We start from the raw sequence: 23,433 nt of genomic DNA, 5'->3' as shown, positions 1-23,433 counted from the left end.
TCATTTCCCAGTTTTGGACTATAATTCATTTCCTCCTCCACCTCCCCACCCACCCCCCCCCCCAAAAAAAAAAAAAAAAAAAAAAAAAAAAAAGAGGGAAAGTTCTCCACAAACTTGAAAATGAAAGGAAATGCATATTATTCCTGGCATTAATTCAAGTCCATGTGCTTTAAGATTAGAGCTTGTTAGTGCTTTATCAATGCCAGTCTACAGCTAATGCGCTCCCAAAATGTTTAATCTGAGCCGCAGCAAAGATTTGCTTTGCTTTAGATGAGCACTAAATTCAGCAAGAGAAACAACTGCAGCCATACAACAAAATACAATATTTTCATCCCATACAAGTTACTCACCGAAGGCATTTTAAGTTTATCATAACCTAAAAGTGCCAGAAACGTAAGAAAATAATTTAATCTATTCTTTTTTTATGGTAGCATGAAGGATTTGTATGGCTCCTCAACACAAAACAGAAGGAGCTGGGAGCTGAGGCATGGTTCCTATCATCCACAAAATCACCAGTGATGTGCCAGGAGCACCAAACCACCAGAGGGAGGGTCCTGCACGTTCAGTCACACAACAGGAGCATCACAACCGTGCTCAAGGCCACAGCAACCCAGCACAGGCACATGGCAGGGGCTCAGAGCCTTCTGTAAAGGTTTCTTCAGCATGAAAGACCCTCCCTCTAACAGCACTACCAACTTCCTACTCTGTATGACGGCAGAAATCAGTGCCACCCGTGTCATTTGATGTCCAAGACTAGACAGCTCCTGCACTAGACTAGAATTAAAATCCTTTGGATGTCACACAGAGTAGATGCAGCAAAGGACTGAACATTTCTAGGAGCATAACATGGGAGTTTAACTCCAAGAAACATATTTTGGATGCTCAATGTACAATCCATTGTTTAAATTAGTCTGCAAATAATCCCTGGAAATGTTCAAGGCCAGGCTGGATGGGGCTTGGAGCAACCTGGTCTAGTGGAAAGTGTCCCTACCCATGGCTGGGGTTTGGGACTAGATGATCTCTAAGGTCCCTTCCAACCGTTAACATTGCATGACTCTTGCCACTATTTATAAAAGTAACTTAATTTTAAGGCTGCTTTACCAGTTATAAAGAATATTTCTGAGAACGTGCAAGTTCATCAGCCATAGAATGGTTTGGGTTGGAAGGGACCTTGAAACTCATCCAGACCCACTCCCCTGCATTCCACTAGACCAGGTTGCTCCAAGTCCCATCCAGTCTGGTTTTGGACACTTCCAGGGATGGGGCAGCCACAGCTTCTCTAGAACACTGTTACATATAAATTAAATATGTTCTGCCAATAAATGTTTTGGGAAGTCTAAGAAATAGGCCAGAATCTAAGAGTCATGATGTTGAAAACTCCTCAGAACCAGTACTGGAAAGCCATGAATTTCCACAATTTTTCACACAAGAGAGTTAAATGTCTTATGATAAATATTAGGTTTGGATATTAAAAAGTTATAATTAACTATTAATAAATCCAGGCACAGCCAAGAGAGGGAAGGCACCCTCAGTCAGGCAGTTGACACAGAATTTGAGCTATGGCTAATCTGCTTACTGGTGCCCTCCTACAGCAATGCCACAGGATAGATTTACCAGCAAAGTCCTTCCTGGGCATCTGACTCTGACATGATGGACCAGATTAAAGTCAGAGGCAGCTTTTAGCACACAGTTTTGTGGGCATATCTCTTCAAGATGGGAAAACAATAAAATTAAACAGGATGAAACCTTTTTTTTCCCCTTCCTAAAAGCAGGCTCACATTTGGGACAGTCCTAATTTCTCACTGGTGATGCTGCTGGTGTGGCTTTGAGCTGAGCCTGCCACAAAGAGACTTTCCCTGCTTAAATTAGAATTAAAAAAATAAATGGCCTGATGTTCTATTTTTGAAAGACAGTTCAATGAGCTTATAAGTCAAATGATCAGGCTCAGAGATGATACAACACGATCCTTATGACAGCAGCAGGCTGGATTTGATGACCCTTGACAGCCCAGCCCTTCCAGTCTGACATGAACTTGATTCCAAGTCTTTGCTCCATCCTTCAGGGATCAGCACAGGTTTATCACAGCACAGACTTCGTGCAGCACATGAGCACTGCTATTAAAACAAAAAGATAATGCTCTATTCTCATGAAATGTATTAGCCTCCCAGCCAGCCTGCTTGCAGAAATAACTGATTTGAGAGTATTTTCATAAAGGAATGAATTAATCCACTATCTTCTGGCTTCTGAAGTGCTCTGATCAAGGCACCTCTAAACACCAAGTGTGTCCTCACAGCTGAACTTCCCAAAGCACCAACACTGTGCTTTGACAGCTGTGCTGCCTGAGTTTCCCTGCAGTGCAGAAATAGCTTTGGCAGCCAATGCCAGAGGAATTGTCAGTGCAGGAGCCACATTCCTGGATCTCCTGAGCTCTCTGCTCTACACACCAAGGTATCATCAAGGCTTTCCAGCAATGCATAACACCATGGATCTTATGTTGCAGTAAACCAAGACACCTTACAAGCCAGTGGACAATGGAAAGGGGAAAAAGCTCCCACATCTTGAAGCATGCAAATAGCGGGAAATAATTTGTGGCCACTCAATACTTATAAGGAGATCATAAAAAGGATGAAGGAGGACTTTTACACAGGCAGATAGTGATAGGACAAGGTGGAACAGTTTTAAACTGAAAGAAAATATTTAGATTAGCTGTTAGAAGGAAATTCTTTGCTCAGGAGGTTGGTGAGGCCCTGGCACAGGTGGTCCAGAGAAGCTGTGGCTGCCCCATCCCTGGAAGTGCCCAAGGCCAGGTTGGATGGAGTTTGGAGCAACCTGGGATAGTGGAAGGTGTCCCTGCACATGGCAAGGGCTAGGAACTGCATGATGTTTAAGGTCCCTTCCAACCCAAACCATTCTGTAATTCTTCCAATTTATGTGAAGAAGGTTGCAGGAATGTGTATGAAGGTCTTGTGCAGGCTTTAGTTTACGGTCAAAAATAAAATCATCCAACCTTTGTGATTCTGCTTACAAATGCAAACAAGAGAAGTACTGAAGGAATACCCCAGCACAGGGCAACTTTGCACAAAAGGACATCAGTTCTGTGCTATTTCTATCACAAGGCACAATTCACCTGCAAACAAAGCACTGCTCACACTGGTGAAATGTGAAAAAAATTAAAACTTCTTAAATTTTACCAAGTAAATTGTCAGTTTGTTCCACATCCACAGCTCAGCTTTGCTTTCAGCAACGCTGATGAAATGTAACAGACGACCCACCAGAGAACCAGAGCTTTCACCAGCTCCAAGATGGGCCCTCAGGACAACATCTCTCGTGTGCCGAATTTAACTAACCCCATTAACAATTGCAGGATGTTGAATGAGGTCATTTTTGCATGCATCACAAGTTCACACTGTCCTCTCATTACCAGTAACAATGGCCAGCAAAGGTCCAGCCAAGAGAGATTTTTCCATAGACACGAACTTCTCGGCTGAGCTACAGCCCCACTTGCAAACCAGAAGACTAAAAAAATTTAACTGGTTGCTTATAAACTGTTTAGCCACAAAGGTTACAAGCAAGGCTACACTTTTGGAAGTTGATTTTTCTTGTAATAAATTGTCCTTGAGATGCCAGTGATAGACAAACATGAAATTCTAAGTCTAAATCCTTCAACAGCCACAGGCTTTCAGGTGTTTCTGACAAAGTGAAGACAGTTTTGAACAGGTGACAAAAGAGTAGTTTGCACCCGAAGGTGTTAGCAAGTTGTAAAAGGGGCTGTTTAATTTCCTAGAGCCCAGTATCTGTAACATCTCCATCACATGCATGCCCTGGAAAATTCATGGGTTAAGTCCTATAAAACACACTAGGCTGTTTGAGGTAGGTCTGAATTCAACACACCATTGCACAAGCCATTGTGCCAGTAAGGTCTCTTGAGACACTCCAGAAAGCTCAATTCCCAATTACCTCCAAAACCCAGTTGCTGAAATACTGCAGTAGCAAGGTCCACAAAAACTTTCTACATTTTCAAGCACATAATTATCCAGACAATTTAGCTACAGATTTGTCTGTGATACTCCTTGAGACTGCTTCCCCTATGTTACCACCTAGGGATAACTGATATTTCTTTGGGGATTTCTGTATTTGTACAGATTGAGGAACGTTAATGTAACATTAATGTAACAAGTCTCTCGGTGTAGCTGAAATAAGACTTTACTCCCAAGGCAAAATTGATTGGTGTGTGAAGCTACTTTCACTCACCGGGCAAAAGAGTAAGTTTTCCTTCCACCTCTACATATTCTCCTATTTCTTTAAAATCCTTTTCTTTTAATCCCTTCAGTGTGATATGCTGGGGTCCTGGCATTCCAGCTGGCTCATCTCACAGGTGCATATTTCTGTGTCTTTAAAAGCCAAAAGGATATAAATCAGAATTCCTTGTACTAATATCAGCCTCTTCCCTAAACCTTTACCTGAAAATCCTGTAATGTCATTTTCCCCCAGGATGCATCCAAACCACCCAAGAATGACTCTACACTGCCTCATCTACAATTTACAGGGAATTGCAAAATGCATTAGGATGATGCAATAATGTCCTAATAAAGCCATGTAAGTAAAATAAAGTTCCATTCCAAACCAGAGATCAGAGCATTAAACTCATCATAAGCTGCAGTTGAAGTGGTGATTCTTATCGGAACATAAACGCCACAAATCAACTCTCGCTGATGCATTACTTCAAGGACTAAAAGTAGTTTTACTTTGCAACTGAAAGCTTTATGATGACTTGGAAATTCAGCATAACCTGAAGACTGGCACGCACAAGCTCCAGGCCTGCCAAAGTTGTGCAGCCTCCAGAACACAGGGCACGAGGCATTTATTTAATGCTCCTTTCTCCACGAGACTGACTTAACAGCAGCATGTGGAGGAAAGAGACCTCCATGCATTCAAACATCTGCTGTGAGGAATAACTGAAGTTTGGCTGGTTTTCTGGGCTTTCTTTCATGCTGAAAGCAAGAAATACAGGCACCTAGAGAGGGAACTGAATAACTTAAGACCCGAAGCTGTTTTCAAATATGGATGATCTTTTCCTTAAAAAAATGTCAAAGTTTAAAAAAAACAAATAAACCAGGGTTAAGAGGACAGAACTCTTGAGGCACACAAGGTAGCATAAGCACGTAAGTCAGCTTTAAAAGCTGAAAACCTTTTCCAAAAAGTTTATTTAAATATAAATTATTTTAAAAAGCTGAGGTGCTACTCCCTCAACAGGATCTTTTCTGCCTTAGGCTGCCTAAGTGGAAATCACTGGGGATGTCAGTCAGGCATATGTGAAAGTCTCTCTCTAACGTTCTGGTGGAAGAATACTGGCTCAGAACATTTTAAACCATTATGCTGCTAAATAGGGAGGAAAATAAACCATTAGCCTGTGATATTTAGGATCAGCCTAGGATACTTTTCATTTGGTTCACTCTAGCATCTGCTGTCTTTGTCCCTACTTTTGTAGGCATTTGCACTATTTAGGAAGTTGGCTCCGAGGTACATCTGCAGTATCCAAGTTTCTTTCAGGGACAGCTGCCTTCTCCCTATGTGCTTTTGCAGCACCAGGCATCTCATACAACTGAGCATCTGTACCACTGGAACTGCTCAGCAGTGGGACATGGCACATCCACTGTATTAGATCTCAAGTCTGTAAACTTCACAATATTTGCAACAAAAAGCCCCTCAAGTCACTTGACGTGTCTTCCAAACTGTATCACCATCTGTGGGAAGAAGTCAATATTTGAGACTAGTTCAATTCCTACACTTCAAACAGCACAGGGTAAAAGCTTTACATTGATGAGCTCGTGTACTGCTGCATCACACCCAAAAAAGCCAGTCAGAAGTGTCACAAACTCCTACAAAAATGCTTCTGTGGTAATATGACACTGAAAGCTTTGGGTAAATTCATCCATGTCAACAAATGCAATGAAATGCATGCACAGACTGGAGAAAATTTAACTGGAAATACAATAGCAGCTGAAATTCCCCCTGGCTCTCACCATTAGGAGATCTTTCTACACTTGTCAGCTTTTACTTTCAGCATCCTGGAAAAGCACTTGGTGCTCACAGCAAACTGTCATCTCACAGTATACCCATTTTCTACACCATTTTGAACCTACTGAACAGGAGGCACTTGTTGACCTACACTTTCCTTCATTGTGAGCAGAGATTTATCCTCTCAAGCAGTTAAACCATGACAAGACCTTCACTTCTACCTTTGGCAAGGAAACACTTGAACAATTTTTGAGAGAAACAGTGTCACCTAAACCTAACCCATTTACACAATTTCCATGTCCTTCACAGAGCTGATTTGTGAGCAGGCTTTTCCTCTGAAGAAGCCAGAACGAGGATGAGTCAAAGTATTTTCCAAGAAGCAGCACAGAAGGTACCAATCAGTGCAGTGACACTGCTTGAAGGGAGATTCCCCCCATTTCTTGTGTCTAGGAAATGCTAAAACAAGGTACAGCAACACCAGAGACACACAAAATATGCCAACTATCACACTTGCTTTAGTCTCATTTATCTGATCTCCAGAGGCATCAACATCCCTCAGCATTTTGATCCTATTTCAAAATCCCTTGACTATCAATTTGCACCAAACAAAGTCTTTCCTTCACTTAGAACTGTCCTCCTGCACTGAATTTCACTAAATTACCCTTCAAAAGAGAAAATTTGCTGCTTGGAAACTAGAAATAGCCATCAAAACACACACATTAAATTTCTCTATTAACTGACACTGGCCTAGAATAAAAACGTCCAAGGAATGACAAGACCTGTTTTTTTTAAAACTATTCCCTAATCCTAAAGAGGTCTGTTGATCTACTGCCACTAAAAAACCCTGAAGACAACAGCATTTGTCAGAACATTCCACTTGATTCAGGGTAGAAACTCTTAAAGGCTCTTAAATGAAATACATTTTGGCTGTGCCTTGTGCCAGCTGATTCACAGGGCTGTCACACACCCCAGAGACAGAAGCTGTGGGTAAGCTGAGAGGTCCTGAGCTGCTCCATGGAGCATCTCCCTGGAAGGATTCAGGCTTGAGGAAGAGGATTTGACAAGCACAGCAGGAATCCTGCTGGATTCACAGGGATGGTGGGGTCTGTTTGTCCATCAGCAGTGGTGGTGTGCTCACCAGCAGGTCCTCCAGACCGTGTTTTTCATGCTGTAAGTGAGCAGCTACTCCAGCAGAACCCTGAGCATTTTGTCCAGACATACAAGACAGACATAAGGAGCTGGAGCACTTCCAGGAAAGAGAACGGAGCTGGGAAGGGTCTGGAGCAACTGAGGGAGCTGGGAAGGGGCTCAGCCTGGAGAAAAGGAGGCTCAGGGGGGACCCTGGGGCTCTGCACAACTCCCTGACAGGAGGGAACAGCCGGGGGAGTCGGGCTCTGCTCCCAGGGAACAGGGACAGGAGGACAGGGAATGGCCTCAAGTTACACCAGGGGAGGTTGAGCTTGGACATTTTGAAAAATTTCTTCACTGAAAGAGTTGTCCATCCCTGGAACAGGCTGCCCAGGACAATTGTGGAGCCCCCCGTGCCTGGAGGGATTTAAAAGCCATGTGGATGTGAGACTTGGGGACACGGTTTAGTGGTGGCCTTGGCAGTGCTGGGAGAACAGTTGATCTTAGAGGGATTTTCCAACTTAACTATTCAATGGTTCAATGAAAAAGACCTGTGGAAAATGAGCTTTGGTGGTGTAATTGTTAAAAAAAGACAAATGCAACTTCAGGTGACAAAGAGACACCTCACTGGAAAACACTGAAAATCAGCAGCAAAAACGTTTTCTAAAAAAAAGGTCACAGGTTTCCCTAATGCACTGCAACAGAAGCTCCCAGTACCCTTATCCCAAAAGCATTACTCTGCATTATCCCTGAATAACACTGGACAGGATGCAACTTTCACCATATTTTGCTCTTATCCAAGTTTAATTATTGAGTGGCTAATTTAACCACTGTCACCAATTAATTAGAATAAAAAAGCCAGAAGCAGAACTAGCACAATACCACCAAATAAGATTAAGCTCTACTGGAATCTACTCCGAATATTTTTTAAAATTCCATGTCAACAGACATTTCCTTTTTGCAAATTGTTTGTGAGCAGTCGATGTCCCTGTTATAGAAACATCTGGAGTCTTTGTTTTTGAATTTACTTCTCAACATTTGAGATTGACCTTTTCATTTCTAAACCAGGTTTCATCCAGATCTCTTTGGGAAAAAGAAAAAACCACAACCTAATGCTGGTTTCCATGTACAGCAGCCTCCAGCTCACTGTACCTCTGAAGTCACCAAAACCCTTCAGGAGCCCACCTGAACACTGCTGAATGTATCACAGAATCATGGAATGGTTTGGGTTGGGAGGGACCTTAAAGCTCAGCTGGTGACACCCCCTGCCATGGGCAGGGACACTTCCACTATCCCAGGTTGCTCCCAAGCCCCGTCCAGCCTGGCCTTGGACACTTCCAGGAATCCAGGGGCAGCCACAGCTTCTCTGGGTAATCTGTGCCAGGGTGCCCTCACCCTCACAGAGAAGAATTCCTTCCCAATATCCCATCTAACCTTGCCCTCTGGCACTGGGAAGCAATTCCCCCTTGTTCTGGCATACCATGCCTTTGTCCCAAGTCCCTCTCCAGCACTCCTGCAAGGGGCTCTGAGCTCTCCCTGGAGCCTTCTCCTCTCCAGGTGAGCACCCCCACCTCTCCCAGCCTGGCTCCAGAACAGAAGTGCTCAAACCACATCATCGAGACCTGTCGAGCTTCTCATCCACCAATATCCCAAGTCCTTCTCCTCCTTAGGGCTGCTCTTGGATCCATTCTCTGCTTGGCCTCTATCTGTTCTTGGAATTGCCCCAATTCATGTGCAGGACCTTGAACTTGGCCCTGTTAAACTCCATGAGGCTCACAGGGGCCCCATCTCACAAGTTTGTCATGGAGAGTCCTTCCAGAATTCCCTTTCCAAAGCCAACCATGTTTCTCCACACTTGGCTCTATTAAGAACATCCCTTCTTCAAAATTCCTCATACATCTAGCAAGTCTCCACTTTTTAAAAATTCCTCTTTCTTCCTCTCCCCATCAGAACCTTCCCATTTTCCATCTGAATTTCCTGAGCTTCCATAACACTGCTAAGATTTTTCCCTCCAAAATCCCTTTATAATCATTTAATCACATCAACTCACAACTCTTCTGCTGTGTCTCCTCCACAGCTCTCCTTTCGTGCATCCTTTCTTCCTCCCATCCCAGTCCTACCCTGCTGGAGTCAGGCATTAGGAACAAGGAAAGTAAACATCCCAGACAGGCCTCCTAAATTTTAGATAAACTCAACTGGATGTGGCACAACCCCAGCAAGAAGGAAATGAATCCCTTAAACACCAGACTGACCCACACTGGTTCGTGCAGAAAGAAAACACAGCAGCCCCTTTTTGCCTAAACAGTACATAAATATAACAATTTTACCTCTCCACAGCTCTGTTATGACAGAAACCAGAGTATCACGTTCAGTTTTGTTATTGCCTATTTTGTAAAGGATGTTCCAATCAGTAAGTACACGACACAGAGATTTGAGGGCTACAGGAAATGCCTGTGAAATGTTAGTCTTTTTTTTTTTTTCAGCTCAGGCTATTCGTCCTACTTGATTACAACCTCTAAAAAACCTTTGCCATGAAAAAAATGAGAATATTAAATTGTTATTTAATCTGGTAAGGAAGCTCACAAAATTAGTCCTGACAAGAAACTGAGAAATACAAATGAGAAACAAGATGTTTTTATACTGTTTTCAAATTGCTGAGGAAATCAACTCCTGAATTTGTCAAAAAGTGGTGGGATCTCAAACTTTTGACACCTCCAACAAGAGGTGGCATAAATTTTCCTCTGACAAACAAGTAATGAACTCAAAATACAATAACCACCCCAAACTAGAAGATTTCACTGTACAGTGAAATGAATTACACAAGCCAAAGGTCTTGGACTTTTTTTGTCTAGTCCTATAACCCAAGCTACATTCATTTCAGGTTTAATACGTCAAATACTGAGCAAAACAGGCCAAGGAAAATGGTTCAGATGAATTCCACGAAAGCTCTTGGGGTTGTGTAGCCCTTGGCAGTAACCCCTGTCCTCTAGATTTCATCTGGTAGTTGTCCATTTCCATTCATTTTTGACAGAAACTGAAAAAACAAACTATTTGTTTCTGAAGCTTAAACACCAGGATCAGGTCTGAAATGTTCATTAGCAAGTTCTTGGAACCTTTCAGTGGGAGGTGTCCCTGCCCATGGCAGCAGGGCTGGAACTGGATGATCTTTAAGGTCCCTTCCAACCCAAAACATTCTGTGATTCTGTGATAAGTCTGGTTGTTCAGCCACACAAAATTGTTTAACTCGTGCTCTACTTGCTGAGCTGATTTTTTGGCCGATCATTTCTGCTTTTGAGAAATAAACCTTTCCCCTCCAGGAATCTTAACACTTCAAAGCCACCTCCAGCTCATATTTTTCCCACATAAGCATTTCAAAAATCTTCAGAACTTGAAGGTCTGAACTCTGTGGCTCTCACCTTATACTGCACTTCAACACAAGTACTTTAGTAGGGGCATTTTTGAGAGCAACCATTGATGTATTTTAAAAAATATGGATGTTTGCAGAACTCACCTCTTTCTCAGTATCCCTGGATATACAGGTCCACTGGTTTTCCTTCACACTGTATGCCCAGAAGTCAGCCAGATCCTGAGTTCCATCCCAGCCACCAAACAAATAAACAGTTTCTATTAAAAAAAAAAATTAAATTTATTTTTAAGAGAGAATCTGTTTAAACATCTGTGACAAAGACAAACGATCAGAAAAGAAATTTAAACTCTTTTTTTACTTAAAACACCACTCCTCTTTGAATGGAACTAGTCATCAAGACAAAAATGTGGTTTGGTTTAGTAATGGAAGATTTTAGGATTGATAGACAGCCAATTCTCAGAGTCATTTTCTATTTCTACATTTACATAAGAGGCAATCAAACCCACAGCCTTCTGATTAAAATTCCAGACAGACAAATGAACAATATTTAACATTTTGGATCCTGTGCATGTAGTCTATCAATGACATGTCAGCCTGTGCCCTGTTTGGTGCAGGATTTATACATCAACGAGATTCTGGAGATAGAAGCAGCAAAGTTTTTCTGTTCAGTCCATCCCTTAGCCAGAAAAATCAACTACAAAACCCTCTTCAAGGGAAATGTCTTGCATAAAATAACTTACCTGATGCCACAAAAACCAGTAAGTAGAAGAGTCACAAATTTAAGTCAGTGCTTCAGGGCTGTCACCTCAAACCCACAACTGCTCTGTGTAGAGCAAGTTCTAAGGCTTCCCAGGCTCACTGATAAAACCAGATGAAGCCTTTGAAGAGGGGAAGCATTTAAGAAAGGAGTTTCTGTTCTGCCATGGGGAGATAACCAAACTGCTCCCATTATAGAAATAGAACTATCTGGTCTCAAATTCTAAAAATACTTCATTTTTAAACCACATTAAAACACCACACAAAGCCAAGTCCAAGAAGAACAAGCTCCTCAAGACTTGCAGAGCTTTGAAAAACTCCTTTAAAATCCACCAACCACTTCTATTATGGAGGTAATGGCCAATTTTTAATCCAACACCAATTAAAGCACGGAGTTAGAGCACGATTATAAACGGGCCTAGTCCCTGACCCTTACCTACCATGAGGATAGTGGTCATCACCATGGAAAGGTTACCCTGGTTCATTAACTTTAATTACCCTTCCTCCTGGACTCAGGGCTCCCAGTGTTCCCTGCAAAGAGCAGGTCCCTTTGTGCACATAAATTCTCACAGCTCACAAAACCCACATTACCACAACAGCTTCATTGATAGCCGAGAAAAATAAAAGATTTGGCACCAGCTAAAAATCCTACTGGGGCCTTGCCAAAATGTCAGGCCTGCCTGGAAAGGCTTTGTTGGCTCACATGAAATTTAATAGCAAACCTGAATGACTCCGATGAAAACTCAAGATTTTGGAAGTTACCTAACCCAGGCTGACAGAATTAAATGTGAGCACTGAGAGAGAAGCATGAGCACCCAGCTGGTGCTGAGCATCCCCAGAGCAACACCCCAAATACAAGTGGACATGAACTCTGTGCCAGACCCATTTTTCATCATGAAGTAAAACTGTAGCTCACATGAAAGAAAGGCTCCATCACTACTATTTAGCCCCAATGAAAATAATTTTTTAGCTTCATGCCTTATTGCAGAAGCATAGGCACATTTTAGAGGAAGGTTCCATGTTTTAAAAGGAGTATTTCTTAATGCATAAATGCATCTGTTGCTGGTAATGTCAAGTAAATAACTTTTTGTAGTTCTCCTAAAATTTGTAACTGTTTTCCCATGGTATAAAGCAAAAAAACAGTTGTTTGGTGGTTTGTGGGATTGTTCTTGTTTGGTTGGGGTTGGGCTTGATTGTTTTTGTTTGGTTGGGTTTGAGTTTTTTGGGGATTTTAAGGTTTTTTTGAAGTCAAGCTTCACTCTATTTCCCAACCAGTATCACTGCTTGTATTCTAGCTGTTAATTCAGATTTTATGGGAGGGGTTTTTTTTTTCACCTCACATGCAGAGACCCAACCAGGACAGATAACAAAGGCCAATATTCCAAGAAGAGGACAGAGGCCACAAATCCCAGGCAGCAGCAGTGGGGCAGCTTGAGGGGAGCCCAGCAGTCTCACACCAATGTTACTCTGGGAACTCAAGGAGGAAAGGATCCTCCCTCTGCATCCAAGCAATATGGAACACAGCAAAATTGATGCTGCTTTATTAAAGCAAGTCTCTATTCAGCTTTAGGGAGAGAGCAGGAGAATTTTTCAAACCTAGCTGCAAGGCAACAAGGAAAAAAAAAAACATGAAAGCAATTATATTTACCCAAAGCTTTTACCAGCTACGTTTAGGAAGTCAAATTTCTCCTCCAGCATCCTCAGCTTATTTCCTCTACATTTATTTCTGAATACAAATTCAACACTTTGAATTAAATATGTTCTGTGAGTATTTCTAAACTGCTTGCTCAGTCAAAAATTTTTCTGTAATGTCTGAGTTCTTTTCTTCCCTTACTCTCCAGATGATTAAAAGGCGCCAGAGAAGTCCTCAAATTAGAGGACACACATTCCCAACAATCAACATATTTCCTGTCTACCTCTCCTTAATTTTTATTTCTTAGAAAAGTAGCAAAGAAGTCTTCTCCAACCCATTAAATATGAAAATTCCTGAGGTAGTTTCAGTCCAGGTTCACACACATTCTCAAGGACAGTTCTCTAACTCCTGTTAACTCCATCTTCTCCATGTGGTGAAATCCTTGGTGGGATTCTTGTACAGGAGATCTTCCTCAGTGAATACATTCCAGTCCTGGTGACATATTTAACTACATTCTTTAGTCAAGTAGTATTTCCATGTCTCTGCTAGAACAGTTCTCCAAGGAATATAAAAGAATTGTGGATCTACAGCACTTCTGCAAGGTCCATCAGTCATCCCCTAAATCCTTCACAGGAAGGCTTAACTTCAGTAGAGACCACGTTGCTCAGTTACACTTCTGAGTATCTCCAAAGATGGACATTTCAGACTGGATCCCTGCTGCAATGACTGATTAATTTCATTACAATTTCTTCCCCCTATAATCTAACAGGGTTTTCCCTTCCTGTCCTTTATTCTATCCCTCTGCTCCCCCCAAAATGAGCCTGGCTATCTCCATGCTTTCACCAGTAGCTGAAGATAGTTCTAGGATGCTCCCATGAACCTTTTTCCTACCAGATGAACAAAACCAGCTCCTTGAGCATCTCCTCACACATCACATGCTCCAGCCCTGACTACCTTGATCAGTTCAGTTTGACACAATCCTTATTATCCCAGAGAACCTAAACCAGGCACAGCACTCCAGATGTGTCCCTGAGTACCCAAAAGAGGAACATCACCCTTCCCTCTCCCTGCTGGCCATGCTTGTGCTGGTACAGCCCAGCAGGAGAGGCTGGCCCTCAATGCCACAAAGACACATTGCTGACACACATTCCACTTCCAGTGTCAGTCAGTCCCCAGCCTGTCCTCCTGCACAGCTGTCACATGCCAGGGGCAGGATCAGAACCTTGCAATGCTCTCCTGCAGCCCCTCAGGGTCCCCTGGACTCATGGCCCTGTTCCCTAGTTCATCAGCCACTGCCCTCCCAGTCAGGTGCCAGCACAGACTTGCTGGAGTATCACTGTCCCTAAAACTATGAAGGATTCCTCTCAGTAATAAAAAAAACAACCAAGGTGTAAGATCTCTCAAAAGCTCTCTACAAAAGAATGTCACTTCCCCAAGTAGCACCCACACCTTTAGTTTTGCCAGCAACACTGCCCACTTTGCAAGGAGCATTTAAGAGCACAAATATAAAACCAGCCTTAAATCTTCCTGCAGTATCACACCCCTTAGTTTCTGAGCCACGGTTCAGCTGGATGCAAGTTGGCTGAATACAAGGGGTTTTTTTATGGATAGGCATACAGTCTCAAATGTGAAAGCCCCATGAAGTTGAGTAACCTCCAGGATTCAGCAGCTGTTTGTGTTTCAGAGCTTAGAAGCCATCTGTGTTTTGTTTCTGAGATCCCTTCATCCTGTACACAAGTCTTGTCTTTAAATATCTTATGGATAGCAGTGTTTTCCTCAGGCAAAACAGCATCCTTCATGTCTGCTGCTCTCTCTTCATCTTTTTCATCTTTCCATGAGGCTTTTGAACCAGCCTTGTCATTTCTGCTGTGCTGCCCACGTACACAACGGGCACGCTGGGCCCAGTGCTCTGAATCTCCCTCTGTTCCTATCCCCCAGATTTGTCCTCATTTATCTAATGGAGGGAAGCAAACAGAATTCCTTCGGACGAAAGGAAAAGCAAGATGATGTAGAACCAAAACTATACAGCAGTTGCAATTCAGTGAGAGAACAGAGGTACCACATCAATAAAGACCATTTCACTAATGCTTTCCCTCAAAAAACTGTTTCACTTGCCAAAGAAAAGAGAAATGGAGACAGAAGAAAAATCATCCTGGTTGCTTTGTTGTTATTTCTAAAGCAGGCTCATGGGAAAACTTCAACATTTAAGAAAGTCTGATTTAACACCAAGTATCTTTTTTAAAATAAAATTATTTCTACATGGTCCATATTTCTATTGTTATCAAAACAATTACATGGCTTTATGGACTGCACTGTGTCTTCCCTGTAAGAGCAGAAGAGATAATTCCACCTTGCCTGTGGAATTACAAACCACATCTCCAAAACACAGCACACATACTTTTCATAAAAATCCTTAAAACCTACTTTTGGCAACTCACTTACCCATTCCCTCTTTCTTCCAGAATAAGCACTGGGATTTTGAAACATGTGGCATATCTGACCCATAAGGAGGCCAGGAAGGGCAGACTCAAAGAGCTGTTAATTAGGAACCAGTGCCAGATGCTGAGACCCTCATCCAAAACTGCATTAGGGTTCAATTCCATGGGAACACAGCTCTGCACACGAGCCTGCCCAGACTTCCCCAGGGCCTACACAAACAACTTCTCATGTCTGACATGCAGCACACAACACGGTGTTCTTGTGCAGTTCTGGGGTTGTATGTGGGATAATTTTGTTTTAATCTATGTACCTGGGTTGCAACTACTCAAATACTTCCCCTTCCTTGTAGAAAAGCAGAGAGAATTCTCCAGGCCTCCCACACAGAGAGCTGCATGAGAAATGCACCTTGCAGGGAAAAGCAGGAATAACAGGAGCTTTCTGTTTTCATTTGCAGCCTAAAGCTTTAAAGTACCTAACAGTAGTTTCAGCTATAACTGTGAATTTCTCTTTGTTTATGTTTCTGCACATGTATACCCAACCCTAATTCTGGCATCCAGAGTCATTCCAGTCTGAGTGTTAATGTGATTAAAATGATGGAGGATATTGTGGGAATCACTAACCTCCCATTTTTCTCTTTTTTTATATCTAGGAAGACATCAGGCTGCATTCTCAGTTCTGCATGTCACAATGCCTACAGTTCCATTTCAAACTACTTTAAGAGTTTTCCAAAGCATCAGGAACACTGCACTTAGCTGTGGCAGGTATTAAGAACAGGACTACCAGATGAAAATGAGCTCCAGCACAATTTACTGGCTGCCAGATGTTAAATTCTCCTTCAGTTACCTTCAGTCTACTCTAAGTGAAAGATAAAAGGCAGGTTAGACCAAGTTAATCCATGTTCTACCTGAAACTGATAAAAAAAGTCTCAGTGACTCCATGTACTAGTAGCAACTTAAGATCTAATTCAGCTACTTACCAACCCATATCCTCTGTCTTAACATCAGCACATGAATCCAGCAGGCTCAGTACCATTAAATTAGAATTATTTTTCTAGTCAGTAATAAGTGGTAAAAATCTCCTTGAGGTTAATCAAAATGTCAAACCATTGACAGTTCATTTATAGCTACAGCACGTTTGGCCATCAGAGATGAAAACCTACTTCCAACACTTAGTTCTATGTGGTATGAAACTTCAGAATCTCCTTGTAAGTATGATTTTGCTGTTTCACTTCACTTACAAAAGATTCAAGTTGAAGAAAATGCTGATTTTTGAGAAGGACCTCACTCTTCTAAGAAGGAATGCAAACTGAGACGATTTTTCTTCAGTTGCCAAAGTATTCTGAAAAAAAACCAACTCAGCAAGTGTGTGAGTAAGGAGGCAGGATGTCTTTGAAGGGAAGAGTACACCACTGCTCCCTTTTCCATTAACACTGGATCTGTCCAAGGTTAGCCAGGGAGCTTTCCAGCTCCAGTCTGTAAAATGCATTCTGACATAACTGGCTAAATTCCCACCAGCTCATTAAACTCCACCTATATTCAAAAGGAAAACTCCAGCAATCAGCAATGGGAAACAGCCCCAAGAACTTCCCCTGGCCTGTCACGAGCCAAATTAAATGGCAAAACTGATCATCTCAAAAACATTTCAGCTTTTACAAGCCTCAGTGGACCTGGATGCAAAACAGAGAGCAACTTCCCAAAGAGCCCACAGGGAAACTTTGGGAAGGTATCCCACCACCTGTAAATAGTACTACAGCAAGAAAGTATCTCCATAAGAGAGGGAGGGAGATCCAAGACTCCACCTCTGTGGGTACTGTCCAGCCACTTTTGTGCAAGTAAAAAACAATATAAATTGTATATATTAAAATATATGAAATACACACATACTTCCAAAGTATATATAATACATATAAAATATATCAAGAAATATTAAAAAATATATGGATGAATTTCATTGCCTTGTTAAAGCAGTGAAACAAGTCAAAGGCAGAGCTGACAACCTTACTGGGACTTTAGAAAAGCAGAGGAATGGAAAGGAAGGCTCACACTACCATGGATTTTATTTTCAGGAGGTGTACAGGACTATCATTTCCAAGCTGACAAGGATCATGTTTCTTCCATGCTCTTGTGAAACACTCACTACTAATTCCCGAGGCCACTAGGGAGCGTTCCCAGCCTCTGCATAGGCAAACACCAGCAAATCCTCCAGCAGCGTTTTGTACTAATCAATCTCAAACCTCTCCCACCAAATGAAAGAAGTTTATTCTCCTACACCAAATAACTCGAGAGCTTCCTCCAGAGCAGTAACTACTCTGAGCAAAAGCCAGAGGCTGCAGCTACTGCTGGATTTTTGCTTGTTCACTATGACTTAGCAAATTACTCTGGAAGGTCCTATCCTGTCACATGCTCTGTCCCCGTCCTGTGACCACAACAGATACGGCCATGGGCATTTTTTTTTGCCAACTCCTTCAATGCCACCCTATATTCCTGTCCAATATCCACACCCTGATCTTGTTTCTCCCTTCCCAAGAACAATCCTTTCACTCACACAGCAAAGACTCGGGCAGATGCTTTCCTTATTTTAGTAAGGACTGACGTAGCACAGAAATCTGATTAAATAACAGACAAAGATTGAGAAAATTATGCAGAACAACAATCACTGGAACTGTTCCTGATACACCACCCCACTTTCTTTTCTCTGCAGGTTCTCTGAAACAGAGGCTGAGCCATTCTTTAAACTGCTACAGGAAACATTTTTGCAAAAGATGTCTAAAGAATTATATTTAGCAGGAGTTTCTTGCACACTATGGGAATTAGGAGCCACTCCAAACAAAATACAAGGAATGTTTCAACACATCAGATCTATTGCTTGAGCACAGCCTGCAGCAGATAAGGAAAATTATTATCCCTAATTTCTCTTCTCTTGTTTGAACTCCTGCTCTAAGATGGTAGGAGGAACAAAAAATTAAAACCAATTGTTCTTGGTTTCTTAGTTAAGACAATGGCTATGGCATAATACAGAATTATGAGGGAAGAAGGGGAAAGGCAACTGGAATATAGATCCAGAGAGGAAGCAGAGCACTTAATCCAACTATTCGAAAGTGCAATTTTTTTTCCTCAAATCCTGAAGCTAACACAGTGTCCAAAGAAAAACACATTTGCATATTAACCTGCAAAAGAACTGATTAGATAATATAGTTAAGAAATGTAACAAGCACTCACCTGTCTGCACATCTATAACCATCTGATGGCCACCTCTCATCCCTGGCCGACTGTCTTCCCCATCACCTTCAGAAAAAGAGGGAAGGGAGAGTTTTCCATTTTAAGATTTTGAAATCAAAGAAAGATACAGTCTCAACATGGAAGCTGAGTAACCTGCCCTTCTTTAAACACTAGCACGTCACTTTTTCCAGGTAATATTTTTTGTGCATTATAAAACTGTACAAAGTTTTATACTGAATTATCTGGTAACTGACAGTACAGAGAGCAGAAGTGAAAACTGCAGCTCCCAGTGCCTCGAAAAGGAGCTCCAACATTCCCGATGCACTCGGTGCACACACAAGAGCTCTGAGCTGTCCTTGCAGCTCTCCAGCAGGGACAACACAGCCACCCTTTGGCTCCCCTGCCATCCCTCCCCACCTGAGAGCTGCCTGTGGGCTGAGCTGTGAGAACAGATAATCAAACGGCAGGGAAATGAACCCCTGGGATAGGAGCAGGAGGTGATGTAGACAGAGCACAGCCAGCTTTTCACAAGCTATGCTCACGTATAAGGGAACTCCACCTGTCCAATTAAAGCAGCTTTCCAACAACTTTATGTATCTTAGGCATTCAGGACAGGTGACACAGATAAATAACCACTCCCATGGGGCTTGGGGACAGTGCTCCACATCTGGCAATTGCCACCTTGGATCCTACATTTGCTTTATGATTTTTGCACTCTGCAGTTAAGGATGCTGCTACAAGTCTCCTCTCAAGGCAGACAGGAATGGAAAAGATTCTGCAGTTTGGATTTACTGTGTAACAGATCAAGACTTCAAAAGATCTACCTCGTTTAAAATACTCCCTGTTAAGATAATGTATTTATTTGCCAACTCTTCACTTTAAGTTAAGTTACATCAATTTCATGTGCTAAATCCAGCAACACAGCTAACTGTTCTCATGTTTTACCAATATTCTGGGACTTGTTACTAAACTGATGATCTATCCTTAAAGTTGCCACTTGTATTCCTGCAGTGTTCTTTACTCAACCAGAGAGCAGGCTGAATTTCACTGAATTTGCAGACAAATGCAACTTTTTCAAAGAAACCATTCCCTAGAACTCTCCTAGAGGAGACTTTCTTGCATCATTTTCTTGCTCCATATTCTCAAAGGAACAAGACAGAACTGGCAGTACATGAGTTCTATCTTAAGAAATGTCCTTACCTTTGGTGCTTTTGGGGATAATCTGCCCCCAGCGAGGTTTGTACTCTTGCTGACTGATATACTGGTTGAACAAGCCATCTGCAAAACAAAAATTTTACAGGATAAAACATTTATCCTTCCATTATAGCAAAAGCACTTTTAATGTGAGTAACTTCAGCCTAACTCAATCCAGTATGCCACTCCAAAACTTCCATTTTCAGGGAGTTCTCCATTATGTGTCAGTTAGTTTGTTAAACTTTTGTTAGTTTGTTAAACTTTTGTTAGTTTGTTAATGAACTAAATGTGCAAGCACTAAAATAAAAAGAATACTTGCTACTAGATCAATCAGGAATTATCCAGTTTGCCTGTCAGGTCGTGCCAAGTGTCTATAAATCTCCAGTGTGGTGCATTTAATTAAGAATAGAATCCCTCCCCCTTATTTAAGCAAAAGGAAAGTTGCCAGTGCATATAAAATTCAACCATTTTAGTGCACGTTAAGTTAAAACTAGGTCAGACAGCATCTCTGGAGCTTCATCTGAGAAGAGAAGGGAAGCAGAGCAGATTGTTTAAATGCTGTGATACGGGACAACCAAGCACTGGATGAAAAACAAAACAATAGTTTACATTCTCTTCAGAGAGTTAAGCAAGGAGAGCAATAGAAGGGGCGTTAGATCCCGGGCCAGATGTGCCAAGTGCAGCATTTCTGTGAGCAACTCCAGCATTTTATCCACACTTCCCTTGTGCCTTCCACCTCTTCAGCACCCAGAGGCCGGTTCCTAATCCTGTTCAGATGTTATCAGTCTATCACAAAAACACCAATTTTCTGTTAAGGAGATTTGTAACACCCACACTCCCTGAAACTGCTCTCCAGTCTGGGAAGGGTTTGGCACGTAGGGAACTTGGTGCTGCTGGTCTTAAAATGTCTCCTCTGAAACACCTACCTCACCTTCTGTAGCACAACAAACTATGAGAGCACCTGAGCACTGTTTGCCTGCCTACATCCCACCCATCATCTCAACACACAAGCACTTCCTGACAAATATTTCTGCTGTATTAATGTATTAATGCATTACCTGGGGAAAAAACAATAGGAATTCAAGAGATCATGAACGCCTCTGCTTATTTATACAAAAGCCCTTTGTAGGTGTATAGGCAAAAAAGAATGATCCTTACTGAACACATCCCTATTTATTTAGAAAAAAGTAAAAGTCTTTGTTAAGCATGACACAAGGCTCAGAGAAAATTTTAAAGTGTTTCCTGGCATCCTGTAGTTTGTCGTGACTGAAATCCAGGTTTTAATTAAAACCCAAGCCAGCAAGTATTTCCTGGGAGAAGATGAATGCTCTATTTAGAGACCATCTAACAGGAAAACAAGGGCACTCAAGAGCTCCTGAAAGGTGATGAGTTTGGTCTGAAAATATAAAACTTCCATAAACTCAGCTGTGCAAGTTTTTCTAAATAAATACTCTGAAAACAGGAGAGATTTTGCTTTCACCTCAGTGCCAAAACCAGCAGCTCTCCCCCCACATTAGGTAATCGAGGAAAGCCAGAAGTTTGCTCAACGTATGTAGAAAGAAAAGTGGTTTATTTTGGGTTTAATAGCAGGGTTCTTAACTCCCACTTCTTCAGCATTTATGAAGTTGGGACAACACACAAGAGGCTTGAAGCTTGAGATCTCATAAATTCTGATTCAGAAAAGCCAGGCCTAATAGAACAAATGCATGTGCTGTAAGAAATCCCACAGTGACTCAGCCACAAACCCAGACAGAATTGCAGCTTTTTTGGTTATCATTACAGCCTTGGGTCTGCAAGACAGAAACCAAAACCGTATTTATCCCGATGGCAGCCAATAGATAATTGGACATAAATAGCTCAAAAGGATGAATTACACCACATAGGATCTGAAAGGGTGATTTAACCTCTCTCCCATGCTCTACACCCACGGGCTGCACTTGTCAAGATATGACACTTCTCCCCTACTGTGCCTTCAGCCTCTTTTAATAATGCTTCTTGTCTTCCATGGGACATTGGTTTGGAAATACTCCAGCTTGCTTCCCAGAAATGTTTCCTTCTGCTGGAAGCAGTTCCACATTCACTCTACTTGCCTTGCAAACCAGCAGCAGCTTGTTTTGGAAGCTGAATCATCACCTGTCTGACACCACCAGGGAAAAAAAAGGAGGATTTCTAGGTGGATTCTGTACCCGACGCCAGCCCTACGCCAGCGCACTCCTTATGTTCCTTGTCAGGAGAGCACTGCTGACCAAAAGGTCCCTGAAGCTCCTGTGAGGCACTGAGGATCAGATCTAGGCCTGCTCAGGTCTGTCAGCTGTTCCCAATGAATCAGGAGTTTAAAATAAATTTCAAGGCTCTTGTCAAAAAAAAAAAAAAAAAAAAAAAAAAGCGCTGAGTGGAAGTTTTTAGCTGAAGTGTTTTCTTTCGCTCCGGAGACCTCTCACTTCAATGTCCATGTTTACTAAAATTACAGCCAAAAAAACAACTTTGTACTATTTTCAAGCCCTTTGCAGCAAGTCATGACGCATTTTGGATGTAACAACACGAAGTTCACCATGATTAAAGCTTGGTAAATTCTGCCTCCCTGATAATCCAAGTCTTTATTTTGCCAGCCAATTGCAGGTTACCCAGAAAGGATTAGGACAAACATTGCGGACAAAAGTATTTAACTTGTTGAAGCCAATCAAGAGTGAGTTGTATAAAGTTTGGGGTTTTGTAGACAACACATATCTCCAGGTAGGGTTGCTGAAATCTCTTCACTTCACTGCCAATGGCTCAAAAACCTTCAGAATGACATTTAGCCCATAACTTCTGCAAGCTGGGGTTTGAGGTTTTAAGATTTTTCTCAAACCAAAGAAAAGTAATGAAAATACCCTAATAGTTTGAGGCTTTTTGAGTCACAAACTACCTTCTGAAGAAAACCTGAAGGAGAGAAAGGTTCTACCAAATAAAAATCCAGCCATTATTTGATAATTTCCTCAAGAGTTGAGAGAAACAAGGAAACATAGAATTTTTTTCCAGCTTCAGAGCTGTAATATTTTCTTGCACTTTGTTCCTCATAAAAACGAAACAAGGTTTGCTCTCAAATCCATGTAAGTTATTCCTCTTCTACACAAACCCTACCATTTACTTCCCAGAGGCTCTGGATCCCTACCCAGCCTCTCCCCTCCATATATCCCAGTATACAGAACAGCTTTCTCAGAACCAAATCCAAACAATATTAGGTCGTAAAATTCAGGTATGTGTCTGTCTAGAGCTTCCAGGGGAATACAATTGTTCCTGTGAATCATGAGTTTCTGGGAGACACTGGAGCCTGCAGGCTGTGCATCACAACTTCTTGTTTGTCGCACAGGACTGACTTGTCACCAGATAAACACATGTCACATTCTGACACGAGCGGTGCCAGAAGGAACACCTCAGTCCCTGGAATATTAATAGGAAAAAAGCAGTTCTTCCACCCATTCCAAGCAGCTTTCCATGTCTGCAGGAGCTGTGAGCGGTTCAACCAAGCAATTTGCACTCCACATACTCTCTGTAGGAATATTAAGCAGATTTTTTCCTTCAATAATATAGGCCCGAAAGCTACAGAACTGGATCCAAAAGTGAAGCATTTGAACCGAGTCTGTGAACCAGCTGAGATTTAGGGAACCTTTTCTTTTCGAGACGAAGTCAGGCAGCTGCCA

General features: G+C 42.0%; 1 protein-coding gene across 3 annotated transcripts in view; it reads right to left on the bottom strand.

Annotated features, from left to right (window-relative positions):
- Window positions 1-23,433, bottom strand: part of MKLN1 (muskelin 1) — a 93,084-nt gene that overhangs the window by 32,751 nt on the left and 36,900 nt on the right. For all 3 annotated transcript variants that reach the window (XM_014882541.2, XM_088165987.1, XM_088165986.1), the window contains 3 exons: window positions 19,760-19,837; window positions 18,560-18,625; window positions 10,658-10,770 (listed from right to left, as the gene is read on the bottom strand). In XM_014882541.2, coding sequence (XP_014738027.1) covers window positions 10,658-10,770; window positions 18,560-18,625; window positions 19,760-19,837 — 257 coding nt within the window. The remainder of the gene's footprint in view (window positions 1-10,657; window positions 10,771-18,559; window positions 18,626-19,759; window positions 19,838-23,433) is intronic.

The sequence above is a fragment of the Sturnus vulgaris genome, chromosome 5 (assembly GCF_052056855.1).
Source record: "Sturnus vulgaris isolate bStuVul1 chromosome 5, bStuVul1.hap1, whole genome shotgun sequence".
NCBI classification, from domain to species: Eukaryota; Metazoa; Chordata; class Aves; order Passeriformes; family Sturnidae; genus Sturnus; species Sturnus vulgaris.
The sequence above is the reverse complement of the archived record's forward strand: the minus strand, read 5'-3'. Positions and strand labels throughout refer to the sequence as shown.